The 15,015-nt window shown below is 35.1% G+C and overlaps 1 protein-coding gene across 1 annotated transcript; it reads left to right on the top strand.

The window, feature by feature from the left end:
- Positions 1 to 9,946: 9,946 nt before the first annotated feature.
- Positions 9,947 to 12,361, top strand: LOC142336672 (uncharacterized). Its single transcript, XM_075385582.1, has 3 exons — positions 9,947 to 10,046; positions 10,787 to 11,465; positions 12,112 to 12,361. The coding sequence occupies exons 1-3, from the start codon at positions 9,947 to 9,949 to the stop codon at positions 12,359 to 12,361; spliced, it is 1,029 nt and encodes a 342-aa protein (XP_075241697.1).
- The last annotated feature ends 2,654 nt before the right edge of the window (positions 12,362 to 15,015 follow it).

Below are 15,015 nucleotides of genomic sequence, written 5' to 3'. Positions count from 1 at the left end.
ATTATATACAATTGGAATAGAGTGATTAAGTCCGGATATTTTCTGACACTAAGGTCCCGCGGGAGCATAAACCGTAGTCCACTCGGCTGACTATGATTTCCGTTTTAACGAATTCTTAATCTATAACTTTTAGCCCTATCCTATTTGCCCCAACTATTTGCCGAAAAATAGTTGCTGTTCTATCTTCATGCTTTGAAAAAGTAGATGTAGATCAGAAACCTTAGACAATTTTTTTCTACCATTTGAGCTGAATTGAAAATTCTTATCGTAAATTTATTTTGATGCAGTTCGTTAATGACAAGCACAATCTTATTCAATTTTTCTTTTTATTTTGTCAAAAAGAAGACACTGAAATGTTCGTTGAATTTCGCTGGAAATTTGTTTTCTCGTGATCATTTGTAGTCTAATTTTATAAAAACAATTTTCAGTTGATTTTTGTTTTAAATATCAGCATATTCCTTTCATAATTTTCGGAAAATTCATTGGGCCAGGATCAGAAAAAAATTGCATGTACCCGAAACAAGAGATCAAAAAGGCTGGTATGATAGACCCCAACGATCATTTTGAAGCTTAACTACTCACCATCAGTCCCACACTGCGTAATCAATATTGCACAGCTTATTCACGTTTTTCATAAGAAATGTAAAATCACTAGAAAAATTCAAAAAGGGCCGGGCGTTGGGCATGTCGCCACTTTACGTTTGTCCATCCGTAATGCCAAATCTTAGTTTATTGAAACCCATATCATTTGGTCAAGACAAACAAGGCTTGGTTTCAATTTAGCTCAACTATAAAACCATATTTAGCTCGCCTTTTTTGGAATCGTGATAGCCGAAATAAGTCTTATGAGCGATTGGTTATTTTTCCCAATTCTTGTACAGGCACTTGATTGTCACATCCCTCTAAAAGTTACCGTAGTTAATGATAAAACTGCCTTGAAAATAAAAATCAATGTGAAGCAATATTTCGGCTTTTCTTTATAGACTGGTCTAGGAGCTCATTTCAAGACAAAACATTGCAGAGAGAATGAAAGACAACAATCAATAGAATCTGGCTAGATGGGCATCAAGATGAAATTTTAGGCTTCACTGGTGGCACCCCTTTTGAAATCTCTCCAGTGAAATTTTGACATTAATTTGTGTAACTGAAATATTTTTTATTTGTAGTTTTGGCTCATTCCGGGCTTAAAAAACTCTTGAAAATTGCTCAGAAGCATTTGAAGACCTTCAATACATCCCATGTGGCTGCCTAGAATTTATTGAAGAAATAATGATAATTTTTGAAATGATTTGAAGAAATAATGTTGAAATAAAGTAGTGGTTTCTTTTGTGTTCAGTCGAAGGCAAACCAAAACAGGATTCAACCCAGGTCGAGGTGTCACCGCTAAAAATCGCTAAAAGATGTAAGATTTGCGGTGAATTTGAGTACAAATGTAGGATTTGCGCTCAATTCGATGAATGCGGTGACAAAAAATATTTGAGCGGTGAAAAATGTTTTTAACGGTGGTTCGAACCCGTGTACGGTAGTCTTTTTTGTAAGAAATAATAAAAAAACTTTTTTCACCGCAAAGCGCCCGCGGTAAGATTTGCGGTTTTTAGCGTTGAAAAAAAAATTTTTCACCGCTAAAAACCGCAAATCTTACAAAAATTCACCGCTTTCAACGAATTGAACGCTAAAAAATGCGGGCGCTTTGCGGTGAAAAAAAGTTTTTTTTCCACAGCTATTCACCGCTAATCTTACATTATTTTTTGACAATTAAAACCTCGACCCGGGAAATCCTGGATCATTCGCATCACAGGTAACCCCATTAGGGAACTATAACATCCCATTGTGGAATGTTTACGTTAGTGGGATATGGCGGTACGTTATATAACAATTGCGCTGGAGGGTTGTTCCGAAGAAGAGCTACCGTATCTCATGTCAAATTGGTTGTTAAAAAGTTTTGTACCGAGAGGTCCAACATAGCAGCTGCCAAAGTCCGTCTGCGAGAACTATAAAGTATATCTTAGCATAATTGTGAGAAATTTCGAAACCGAGGGTCTTTTATGCACGAATACGGAGAGGAGAATTGTTAGAAAATTTTCTCCTCTGAGCTAAAAAAGTATATGTGTACAGATTTTCTTGATGACAGAAGTTATAAATCACAGTACAACATTTTGTGGTATGTTTCTTTTGGAGCAGCCAATTTGCTTTCAGCTGACAGAGATGGTCACTCAGATAAGCAAAAAAGGTACCTCAGTTGTAAAGTTTTTTTGCAGTGAATTCGTCCAATTAAAATAAAAAGAATTTTATTTAATGTTTCAGGCCCTCTTGTCCACAAACTTCCACAACCAAAAAACGTACTCAATTGGATAGTGTTGTTTTCAAACTGACGTAACTTTCTATAGACCTGCAAGAACTCAATTTCAAGATATTGTCTTGATTAGTTTCACACTATACCGATGAGCAACAAACATTTTTTTAAGAGCAAAAGACAATTGAAAACCGAGCCAAGTAACAAATTTATTCCATGATTGGAATATGGAAGGTCAGGGAAAGTTGTCATTTTAACAATCCACCCAAGTTAATCCTCAGAGGAACGATTTTAAAAATATATTTTTTTCGAACATATATTTTAAATCAATATTCTAGTATTTGTTAAGGGATGGAAACTATCCTTCTACTTTAACTAAATTTGTTGAAAGATCTTTTTCACTAATATAAGAGGATTTTTTCAGACTCCATTATACGAACACTTTAGTATATCGGCTTCCAAAACTCAAAGGAATCAACAAAAAACAAGTTGGAAGCATTTGTTTTGCTATAACGGCTAAAAGTTTTCAGCATGAATGAACAAATTCCTGACACTATATTTTGTCCCCATGTATGGGCTTAGAAAAGACTAAAATGAAGACACAAATAATTGTCCTATTGAGGTAAGTCAAAAATTTTTGAATTTTTACGCGAAATTTGAGTTGAGCGAAAAAATTTCCATTCAAGTTTACCGCTGATTAACACGATAGGAAAGACCTGCTAAATAGCTATGCACATAGAGAAGCTGCTAGTTTTTTTTAATATGAAGATACAGACAAATAATTGACAAATCAAAATTATTTGGCTGGAGCTTCTGTTTAGTTTTCTAAAATATTATCAATGAGGAAAACTAATCTCCGTGAATAAATTTTTAATATATGTAACACAATTTTGATGAGAATTATTGATGAATCAATTATGGCTTGGGAAAATTATTTTTTTAGTTGCCCGGGTTTGCGGGGGTACTGATGATCTTGACAGCGTTCAGAAAGTTTGAATTTCTCTGATTTTTTGATCATTTTTTTTTAAAAACACGTGAAGCTATTCTTTAATTAGATACATCACTAGATTATAATTTTGTGTTGCAGCTAATTCCGGGATTAAAATAATTAAATTGATTTTTTTCCAAAAAAAAATTTTTCTAGGAAAATAACAGTTGAGACGCTTCTGTGATTTTCCTCCAACTGATTGTTGTTTTAAAGTTTTCGTGCTTTTTTTATCTTTATCGAAACTTTTTGCAAAGATGGAGACAAAGAATAGAAATGTTTGGTAGTTCTAGAGGAAAAAACAATTAAATTTAAAGTTTTCAACTGTCATAACCTGCGGTCAATATCCGAAAAATCGAGTATACTTACTCAATTTTGTCGGGTCTTTTAATGACCCATGTGTAAAGGTTAGAGTTGTAAGCCTGTGTAGAAACTGGTCACGCTGGACTAATTTAGTTGAGATTGAATAAAAATTACGCTTTTCCATCAGATACAGTATCTGCTTAACGAAATGAAAGAAAGCCTAATTGGTTATTTATTTCAGAAAAAACCCATTTGATGCTAATTGTGGATTAAGAGGACAATTAAAGGTTTTGAAGATACCATAACACAGTAAGCAAGAAGAACGAAGTCTGAAGTAATCACTATTAAAATGTGGGAAAAAAAATATTAAGCTGGTTAAATGTTGAACATGTTTCCTCAATGCGCAAAGTTTATTGGATTTTGCCTTTTTAGTTATTGGCCACGTAAATATATTATTAGCTTCAGTCTCCAAATGTTGCTGTTTTTTAAACTCTCGTTGTTGGAAACTGTTCGCAAAATCATGCTAACAAGGAAACAATAAGTGTCAAAAAATTATTGGAAGATTTACAAATTATTGATTAATGACATTTGAGAACCGGGGCAGAAGTTTTGACATTGATAGTTTCAATATCTGTTTAACTAATACAAGGTAGCCAACATAGATAGGATGCGGAACATTTAGTTGAAACAACAAAAGTTTTCAAAACTGAAGCTTATATTTTATTCTCAGAACAACATTTTCAAATCAATTCAAGAACACAAGAGCTCAGCTAAAGAACGGTCGTGAGTGTGAGCTGTGTTATTGTTTGCATTCGAGAATCAAGCTGTGCTAAAGAAACTTTGTACGTGGTTGCTCTTTTTATTAAACTGTACAGAGAACTTCACTATTTCTGTACTTGACTAGCCTAATGCAAAAGTCGTTAACCATTTACTTGAGCAAATTAATGCACTTAAATCAACCATCAAGAAGCAGAATCTATGAACAATTGATCTCAGCATCGAAGTGACGGATCAAAAAGAAAGAGTTTTATCTCATGAGCGTTACACTAGCAAGGATTGCTTTATTTTTACTAATTTCCCCGTCGATGATAACCACCCAAATCTACCAGAACAAATGTATTGGCTATCTCAAATTATCTCAATTATCATTTATCCCCCAAAGACTTAGAAACTTACCACCCGCTTTGCATTCCAAAACGAGGTACCTCTGCCCCAATTACTGTCAAGTTTGTTAACTTCCGGGACAAGGATGAGAGTTACACAAGGCGGAAACAACTGGCTGGCCAATGCACAACTGCAAACCCCTCTTTATTAAGGAACAACTTCCCAAAGACGACATGGAAATAAAACGTGACTGTGATAAACTAGGATTGGTTATAACAACACACAACTGTGCTGTCAAACCTTTCTTCAGAGCTGAAAATGTTAACATCTTTTCACAGGCGGTACATTCGAAACAAGCGGGAAGAGATTTGGCGGTAAAAGATGTTAAAAAAGCTTTGGGAACGATGATTCTAGACAAGCCGGAAAAAGAGGTCGAAGCAGTTCTCTATCTAGCGTAAACGAATTTTTGACACCCGAAAATTACGACAACCACAGGATATCGAAAAAATGAATGATCAATCATCACCAATCACAGCTAAAGAACTTGCTTTAAACGGTACATAGTCAAAACTACGATCAAAGTATATGCATCTCCAACAACCTAGGAAAATGGCAAGATCGTCAAACTAAAAACTCTAACTTTCTGTTTCTAAGTGTTAGATCGTTACGTTCTCATCATGATCAAATTGAGTGCCTATTTGAACCAAAATTACTTGGTTTTTGCGATACTTGGCCGCAAGAAGACGAAATACCTAATACTTATAAAATAAACGGATACGAGAACCCTATTCTTAGAAACAGAAGTAATAGACGTGGTGGTGTTATAGCTATATACGTGAAACATGGGCTACCTTACAAGATCATAGAAACAAACGTAAACATCGAAAGCGTGATAATTAAGCTATAATCAAATCATAAGTCTTGCATTCAAATTTGCGTAGTCTATAAGGCCACCCAATAAAAAACTAAACAGTTTTCTCGAAGCACTTGATGAAACCTTGAGTCAATTAAACTATTCAAAAAACAAAAAAACAATTATTAGCGGTGATTTAAATATTAACATACTGGAAAAGACTTCAAATGTCACCAAATACAAAATTTTTTTAGAATGTACGGTTTTTCGATCCAAACAAAACGAAGAAAAAACAAGATATAACATAACTGGTGGTTCCTGTATTGATCATTTTATTGCTAATGAATGTCTTCAAGTATCTACAAAAGAATTGCATTTTTCTGATCGTTGCGTTTTGACATCATACATACTTTTTCAAACAAAAATAACAAAAACGGTGTACGTGTGCCTTATCAACGTGAGTTAATTGTTTTCAAAAAATAAAGATACACTTCTGAAACATTTGTTTGTACCAGATCGAAAGCTCAGATCATTTGCACCTTATTGAATGTTCATTATTTATCTCAAGAAATAGTAAAAGCTATTAACTGTAGCTTGAGTAAATTTGCATCCTGTGCTCACAAAAAATTGTTCGAAAATCAAGGATGGTTTAACAAGAATTTCAAAACGTTTAAAAAACTTACAGGAACAAGTCATCGTGCTAATAAGAATTTTAAAATCAATCCGTCGGAACTCAAAAAAGGAAAGTATATTAGAACAAAAATTGAAGTAGCAAAGGCTTTTTCTAACCCGCAAAAAAAAATTCTTTGTAAAGATCGCAGGTCAAACTCCATCATCAAAACAACTTTTTCTTTCCTACTAGAAACTTTTTGTAAATCATGAGAAACATGAATTAAATTTCGAGATTGAAGGTTCTAATAACTTTTTTTTGCAAACGTAGGCAAAAAAATTAGCAAAAAGCAAGCCAACCGTAAATTTTAATGCTCGTTCTAAAGTCGAAAAAAATTTTAAAGCTTTGTGCTCCATCCAACGGATATTGACGAAATTGAAAAAATTCTTAAGACATCTACCAAAAAACACTCTACGGATCATGTGTTTTATACTTGTCTTACCCTGTTATTAGTCCTTACTTGGTTAAATTGTTTAACAGTTTAGCTAGCTCTGGTAAATTACCAAAAATTTGAAAGCAGCCAAAATAAAATCAATTTATAAGAATTGTGACCCTTGTGAGGCTGAAAACTATCGCTCGATAAGTATATTCCCGGCGATATCAGAACTCATTGAAAAACTTTTACACAAAGGGCTGCTCTCATTTTGCAACAAACATAAACTACTATCGGTACACCAAAACGGTTTTCAGCCCAAAACATCTTGCATGGGCACAACACAAATTGAGAGAAAATCTTGGAGAGATCAAAGAAGAAAACGAGTTAGCATTTGCTGCTCTCATTGAATTCTGAAAAGCATTTGTTACTGTTGATCGTTCCATACTGTTGTAAAAGCTAAATAGCTCTGGCATAAGAAAAAAAATTAAACAATTGTTTTCTAGTTACTTGAGAAAGCGATATCAATATGTCGTAGGAGAAAGTTTTGGGTGTTCAGGGGCTCTTGTGTCACATGGAGTACCGCAAGGATCGGTGCTGGGCCGCTATTATTTCTTGTGCACATTAATGATTTACCAGATGAATTCACGGAACAGATCGTCGTTTATGCAGATGATACTGTCATTGTTACCAGTGGTGCCGCGGAAAAAGATAAAATGAACAATGTGCTAAAAATTCTACAAAAAAGATGGGACAATAATAAGATAACTATCAATGAGAAAAAAACTGATATTTTGTCAATGAAAAAAAAAAACAAAAGGTGACTTCAAGCTAACAGATAACCTGAAGTGTAAAGACCAATTTAAATACCTGAGGGTCTACATCGATAAAAATTGTCCTTTAAATACCATATTGGTACACTGCAGATTAAATTATCAAGGATATGTGGGATTTTTTTTTTAATAAAATCAGGTCATTCTTCTGACGAAAATCACCTATTCTATTCTATAATGCTTTTGTAAAATCCAGTATTTCCTACGCTATTTTGGTGTATGGAGGTTGTTATAAATCAAGCTTGGAATAAATTTTTTGGTGTCCAAAAGCAAAATTTGAAATCATTTTCATATCGTCGTAAACACGACCAAGTTTATATATTTTGGAACGATTCCAAATAGACACTGTTTTTGACCTCTATTTCTTCGAATTGTTCACACATGTCTTTGTATTGTATCGCAAAGAGACAGTGTCTGGTACAAAACTACAACATTTAGAAGAACACCCAATGAAATTATTGACCTCATACAATTACTAAAAACAACAACAGTTGCAAAGAAAGTTTCACTGGCAAACAGATCAATAATTGCGTGAAACTTTTTAGTTAAAAATACTGTTATCCTGTCAAATATCAGAGAACTGCCGAAAATGATTTTCAATTGTTTGTAAGATCTTTGTAAGAACCACACAAACTATATAACTAGAAATTTGGAACTACAATAACTGTTTTTTTAGCTAGCCAAGTTTGAATTAGTTAACTAGAGCAATCACTTGAATGAACTACTTAAGTTCGCTGGTTGTCCTTGACTTGATAAATATATTCGAGAATTTGTTTATGTGTTTTAAACTTTGTATTGCAATCAGGCCGAATGAATTGAACATTGAACTTTGAACATCACCTGTTTCCTTAGTGGAATTACAAACGTAAAAAAAACAAAAAGTGGCTTCTATTTTTTTTATTTGACTCAAAATTGGAATATTTAGCACCGCAAAGTCAGCAACGATGCTTTTTTGCAAATGTTTTGTGCGAATTCTGTTTTTCATTAGGTGAATTTTGAAAAATATTCCTTAGCGATTTACAAAAATATAAAAAAGTGGCCGCAAATTAAAAAAAAAGGAAATGTGAATTTCGAATTTTTAGTATGATTATTGGAGGCAATTAGAAATCTAATAATGCCTTCAGAAATGCCAATGAAAAGTGAGGTACAGTTTGCAGCACCTTATGAAAAATGGGAACTAACAACTGATCGATTTTTTCTATTCGATCTTTTTTCAATGTCTTCAAAATGAACCTCTTTGTTTGCATTAAATGCTTCAACTTTAAATTTAAATTTGCAGATAATGGGGTACTGAAATTGACACCAATTATTGGTTGCTTTATATTTTTAGCCAATAAGAAATAGCTTCACGCCCCTTCGAGAACTTAAGTGTGCCAGAAGCAATTTAATATGTCAAATCACACGTCTTTGAAAACTCATTTAACCGCGCCGAAACAGTTGACTTTGTAAAAATGATATCTTTTATAAAGTTTGCTCTTATATCAGAAGTCTTTATACATAAGTTAGGGAGATCAACGTCAATTTAGGTTTATCAGTTTCAAAGTTATTATTGTTTGTGTCGGTAAGCTGTCAGTTATCAATTCCAACATTAAAATTGTGTCTAATCAACTGAGGTCTTAAAGTGACCGGAATAGTTTCACTTTAAAGATCAGAACCGTAGATTGACCAATAATCTTCATTGAAAACCTGTCATAACCTCTGTTCCTTTGTGAAGCCGAGTATTTTGTACTTAATAGCAAATAAAGGCTTCAGAGAAATTGATCAACCTAAATGCTATGTTTTATATCAATGAAAGCTAAATATTTTCCATCATGTTATCGTGTTTATAATGTAAGCATGATTATGTAAAGTATCTAACGTTCTACATGTCATCTGATGACTTTTTAACGATACATTTAAGGTTAAAACAAATTGGCTTTGATGTTATGCAAGGTCAATTTTGAAGTGTTAAATTGAAATTCAAATATTTTTGTGACTCTGACCGAGATGAAACTGTAATGATGATAAGCAAGTTTGCTTCATATACTCTAAAGGCGAGCTGCCTGAAACCCTAAAATCATTCCATCGGATTTTCGCACAGCTGTTCAGTAGCAGTCAAATCTTTCACAAACAACAAAAACAAGCAACTAAAACTCAGTCATTGGGCATATTTTGTTTCGAGGAATAACTTGTAAAATCATTTTATACAATCTTTCTGTTAATTTGCTCTCCCATAAGATCTGATTTCTTGCGAGGTCCGTCATTTTGTGCTACGATAGTACAGATGCAAAGTTTAAAATTTTTAGTTTTCTCTCTGAGTCACAGAAATTTGCCTTGAAAATTGTATGTCAAAACAGAAAGCTTTCGATATTGCTGCGAAAATTTAAAATTTTCAACTCTGAACCTACCAAAACTATTCTCTACTTAATTATATTTTCTGAGAGTTTCTTAAATTTCTTCAGAATCTCGAGGTTTAAATCATAATATCATAAATTTCGCATTATAAAATTTCTTCCCAATGACTGCAGTTGTGTTTGCACTTGTAGCTTTAAAATGGATCGCAAAGTTGCAGTGATGTTCGATAGCCTTGAGTGCATTAAGGCATGCGGTGGTGCAGGATACGATGAGATATACTTCAACATCACCGAAACAGGTCAACTTTCATTCCATTCTCAACACTATCCGCATCTTTTTGTCTTTCCAGTGAAACGAAAATTGATAACGTTGAAAATAAGCATACTTTATACAGCTGAATCTTTCAATGATGCATTAGTACATAGATATTTGCATGAGTAATGCAATTGCGCACTTCGAACGCATAAATTTTTTGTGTCCAACGGGTCAATGATCAGCTGGGGGTCTCGGTCTGGAACGGTAAGATCAGTTCTGCTCTTACACCTCGTCCTGGAAGAAACTAAATCGTGGTTAGACATCTAAGAAAGACATGTCAAAAAGTGAAAAATTAAATAGAACATAAAATCAATATTGGACAACAAATTATGAAATAAGCGCCGTTATGCTGATAAGATCACTACATATGTTTTGTCAAGACTGTCGCCTACTTAAACCGAAAATCAGCAGTTCATTATAAGGCTAGAATAAATGACAGCGAAGCAATTGTAAACGGCAGATTATTGTTGTTTTTGCAGTCAAATCTCTGAACAGATGTTTAGATCCACGTCATAAATGTGATTCAACTAAGTTGTCTAAGTTATGTCCGGCAAGGATCCTAATGAAAAAAGCGAACCCGGCAAACTGTTTTTCACAATTAAGATGTACTCAACAGTTAGCAACCCACACAATCGGTTGTCCAGAATTGAGCTTGATTTTAAGTTGCTTTGCAAATTTCTGTCAAAAAGGAATGGCAGCTAAAAGATGGAGATTGTTCAATAGGTACTGAGGTGCAAAGGTACTTTCACCTACCCGCCCACCCCGAAAAAGGCGACGTGTTCAAAATGAACAACTCTCACACGATGAGATACTTGGATCTCAGTTTGGTTGTGACAACAGACTGTAAAATCACAATCCAGTTATGTGAACAAGACAGTCGAAAGCACCCCTGGAAAGACGATGATTTGGGCACCATGTACATGATTCCGGATGACTTTGACCTGGAGGACACGAAGCTTAAGACTTACGATTTCCAAGGAACCGCTGAACATGCAATATATAGGTTCAAGTATCGCCTGGTAGCACAAAAGCTGCCGACGTTGAGAATTCTGGCATTGCATTGCCAGCGATCGTCTTGCGGCTGCAACAAAGATTTGGCTGATTCTTTGTTTGATTTAACATCGACGGTTCTTTCTGGAGCTGCAAAGATTTTGGGATACACCATGAATCCAGAGGCTGAAGTGGTCGCGGAGGCACTGGACTTCGCTGCGACTGTTGTTTCGGGAGTCAAGGTTCTATTTGAATGGATGGCAAATGTGATCGAGGGTGCTGATGACGTGTACATTCAGCATACCATTGAGGGCCAACAAGCCCATGATCACGTGTCTATTTGCCCACCTGATGGTGGAGTTATGGAGATGAATGACGGCGACAAAATCATTTTCATGAAGAAGTACGGAAGGTAAGTCGAAAATTTCAAAAACTATTTGCAACTCATCACAGCAAGTTAGATCACCCGAGCCAACTAGTTCATCATTAGTCAACCTGTACTTCATAATCACAGTAAGTCATTGCAATTAGTCAATTAGACTTGTATAACAGCTGGTGGCACAAATATCGAACCTTGCCAGCACAAACAAAATTTCCAGCACACATATAATCAGTAGGTAATGTATTTTTTATTGGTCCAATCCACAATTTAGCTAACTAGCATGCATTGTCAGCTCGGTATACGGTTTTAAAACTCATTTATATAAGTTTTTGTACCGTTTAGCAATCTCTTGGTCGGTATAAAAGCGGAAACCACAACGAAATAACAAAAGGATTCCTACTAAAAAGCATCCTTATTAAAAATGGATCTAACTAGCGCAATTCACGTATTTTTATAGCCATAGTTCCGTAAAATTTGGTTTTGTGGATTTATCTTCAAGATATTGTCCAAATTGTGTCCGACGGTTTTTTTAGTAATTATGATCAGAAGCATACAAAACTAATTCTCACAATTCGGCGCCTCGTCTGTTGAGAGATGAAAGTTCAATACTAAACTCACATCAAAATGTGCATCGTTTACAATATGGGCTCTGATTATGAAATACTTTTTTCACCAGGTACTTCAGAATCCCTCTCGACCTCGGCCCGGTGTCGATTGAGGTGCGAGAGCACGATAAAGTTGGACACGACGCAAGTCTTGGAGCTCTGACTGTGTCTATGGACGACTACAAGGAATGGATCACGAAGGGTGCGTGTGTGAAACCCCTGAGCACATTCTATGACAACCACAACGGGGAGGGTGCTGTCTACCACATGTGCTATTCATTTGCGATGGAAGACTGGACCTTACCGCCCAGCCAAGCTTAAACCAAAAAGAGAAGAGGACTCTAATAGTCTCAAAACAAAACACTATAACCTTTTGAGATAATTGCATGAAAATGTTTCCGCCTTAATGATTTGTAAACCGAGTCAAAATTATCCTATAAGAGATACCAGAAATCTGTCGGATCGGATACTATGGCATAACCAAACCTTTGGCACTTTTTTCATGAGATCGATATTTGACTGGTGGGAATATATCAAATGGTTGTTGGCATTTGACTGGAATCAAAATGATTAGATTTATGTCATATTTTATGACCCAGCTTATTGAGATGGTTGGGGGTGGGTGAATATGTTTCAATAGAAAAGTGGGTTTAATAATATGTAGAAAAGCCATATTCTACCGGTTGAATTCTACCGGGGTGGGTTCAATTCTTATTTCAGTTTGACTTTTGTGCAAGTTTGGCTAATCGATCCGATCATGCTTTCATCTGTTATGTTAGTCCGGAAAAACTGAAGAACATTATAATCGAAAAATAATAAATATAGGTAACTGTAGTCTAGAACGGTTTGAAGCAGCTATTTGTAAACTTACGCACGGAATTTGTAACTTACGTGCAAGTAACTATAATATAAAGTAACATTGGTTGTTCACTAATACTTGAGTACTTTTGAGGCATAATTATGAAATTGCTTTAATTGGCCCTTTTTCAAAGATTACAAATTTCACATTACAATAGCAAACAGAATTTACACAAACATTCGGACACCAAAGCCTGTCAACTAACATTGTCATACCATTAGAAGAGGCAGTGTGCGTGTTTTTTACGCACGTGATGGTCGGGGGACAGCAAAGAATAATAGAAGTCGCCATTGAATGATTCTTGTACAGTGGCATAGAATGGAGAAAAAAAGTGAACAAAGAATAACTGAAAGATACCAAAAAAGTTTTTAATGTTTGATTGGTTTCAGTTTGAACTGCAACTTTAAAATTGGAAGAAGATAATGAAAAAGAATAAGATTGTTGGGTTATGGAGTTTCGCTGACGGAATGAAAAGCGTTCTTTTGACTAAGTAAAGCAAGATGGTGAGTTAGGTATTTAGGGTTGAAAAAGTGCTCACAAATCAGCTGTATGTACATCTATTATCACTGCATAAAGTCAAGATAGAATTCTAATAACATCATCATGATTAGAGTGAGGGTCGCAAGGATTACCAAATATTATTTGCTTCTGCAAATTTCCCGCAAATCATTAGCAGGGGATGCAGTAAATAGTATGCATTTGCACTTTTCTAAGAATTCGGTCACAATTTCAATGATATCACAATCCTTCAATACATGCTGGGATGATTTTGCATCAAATCATCTCACGTAATAATAATCATGTAATAATGGCTATCTATATTCATCAATTGCAACCGAATAATAATTCTAAGCATCATTTCTTCACGATTCCTTAGTGATGTGTATATGACTGGTCCCCGGACATGGAGAAAAAGTCCCCGGACATGGAGAAAAAAGAGTATTCATTATTGCTCTTTTTCTCCATGTCCGGGGACTATTTCGCCATGTCCGGGGATCAGTCATATACACATTACCTTCATTTATAGCAATTTCGTTAGCTTCATATTTCGTGAACAATATAGCTTCATTCCTATATTCTCCGTTTGGTTCTTAGATTATGCAATTTCCCGACTGCTGCAGAAGATTTTACCATCGATTATAGAGAAACTAATTTTTAGAGAAAAATAACATAAGAAGTTGCAGATGAATTAGTCAAGGCACTACAGGGCAAGTCCAAATATACATCATAAAAAATAAGGAGAAAAATTCAAAAGTCCAAGATCTAAGCCGTAGAACATTAGAAAATTGTCAACAAAACGGACATAACTCTGAACAAAACAAAAATTGCTTCCTATTAAAATGGAAGAGCGAGAACAAACGTGAAGGCCTTCCTAGCAAACTAAGCGTTTCAACACTCTTAGAACTTCAAAAACCATGGAATCACGCTGACGGACTCTATGCTGGCCCGGTCTCAGTATGAACCGGGATTCTAGACAAAAATTCGCCATGACCAGACAACTCAGACAAAGAATTAGCTAGAGCTCGAATTAGTGCTAATTAGCGCGACGCAACGCGTTTATGTCTCGGCTTCGTTAGATCATGACTCGCATTAACGAACTTATCACTAGCATCAATAAACTATTACTCGGAATAGCGTGACTACGCGGGTCAATAAAAATTGGGAAAAATAATGTAAGGTAAGGGGTGAAAAGTTTTTTTCACCGCAAATTTCCTACTTAATTTTGCGCCGAAATGAGGTGAATGCGGTATTTCACCGCTAGAGTAAGCGGTGAATTTACAAAACTGCACCAAATTTTACCGCTTACTACATCTACCGTCCTTGCACGGATTCGAACTTCTCACATCCTGCATGTCAGCTACTTCTTTTTCCACTGCGCCACTTCTCGCTAAAATCTAGCATATTTGTTTTGAATTTAAATCAAACTCGCTCTACATTTTGTAAAATATATGCGTTGAAATTTTGTAAGATTAGTGGTGAAACATCAAATTTCAGCGGTGAAATATGGTGATCTTTTGTAAGTTCACCGCTTACTCTTGGGGTGAAATTCACCGCTCAAAAAAGTTTCAATAAGATGCACGGTTAATCGTGGGTAAATTTTCCGCGCGTATTTTAA

Source organism: Convolutriloba macropyga, chromosome 3 (assembly GCF_964194025.1).
Source record: "Convolutriloba macropyga chromosome 3, txConMacr16.3, whole genome shotgun sequence".
Taxonomy (NCBI): Eukaryota; Metazoa; Xenacoelomorpha; order Acoela; family Convolutidae; genus Convolutriloba; species Convolutriloba macropyga.
The sequence above is the reverse complement of the archived record's forward strand: the minus strand, read 5'-3'. Positions and strand labels throughout refer to the sequence as shown.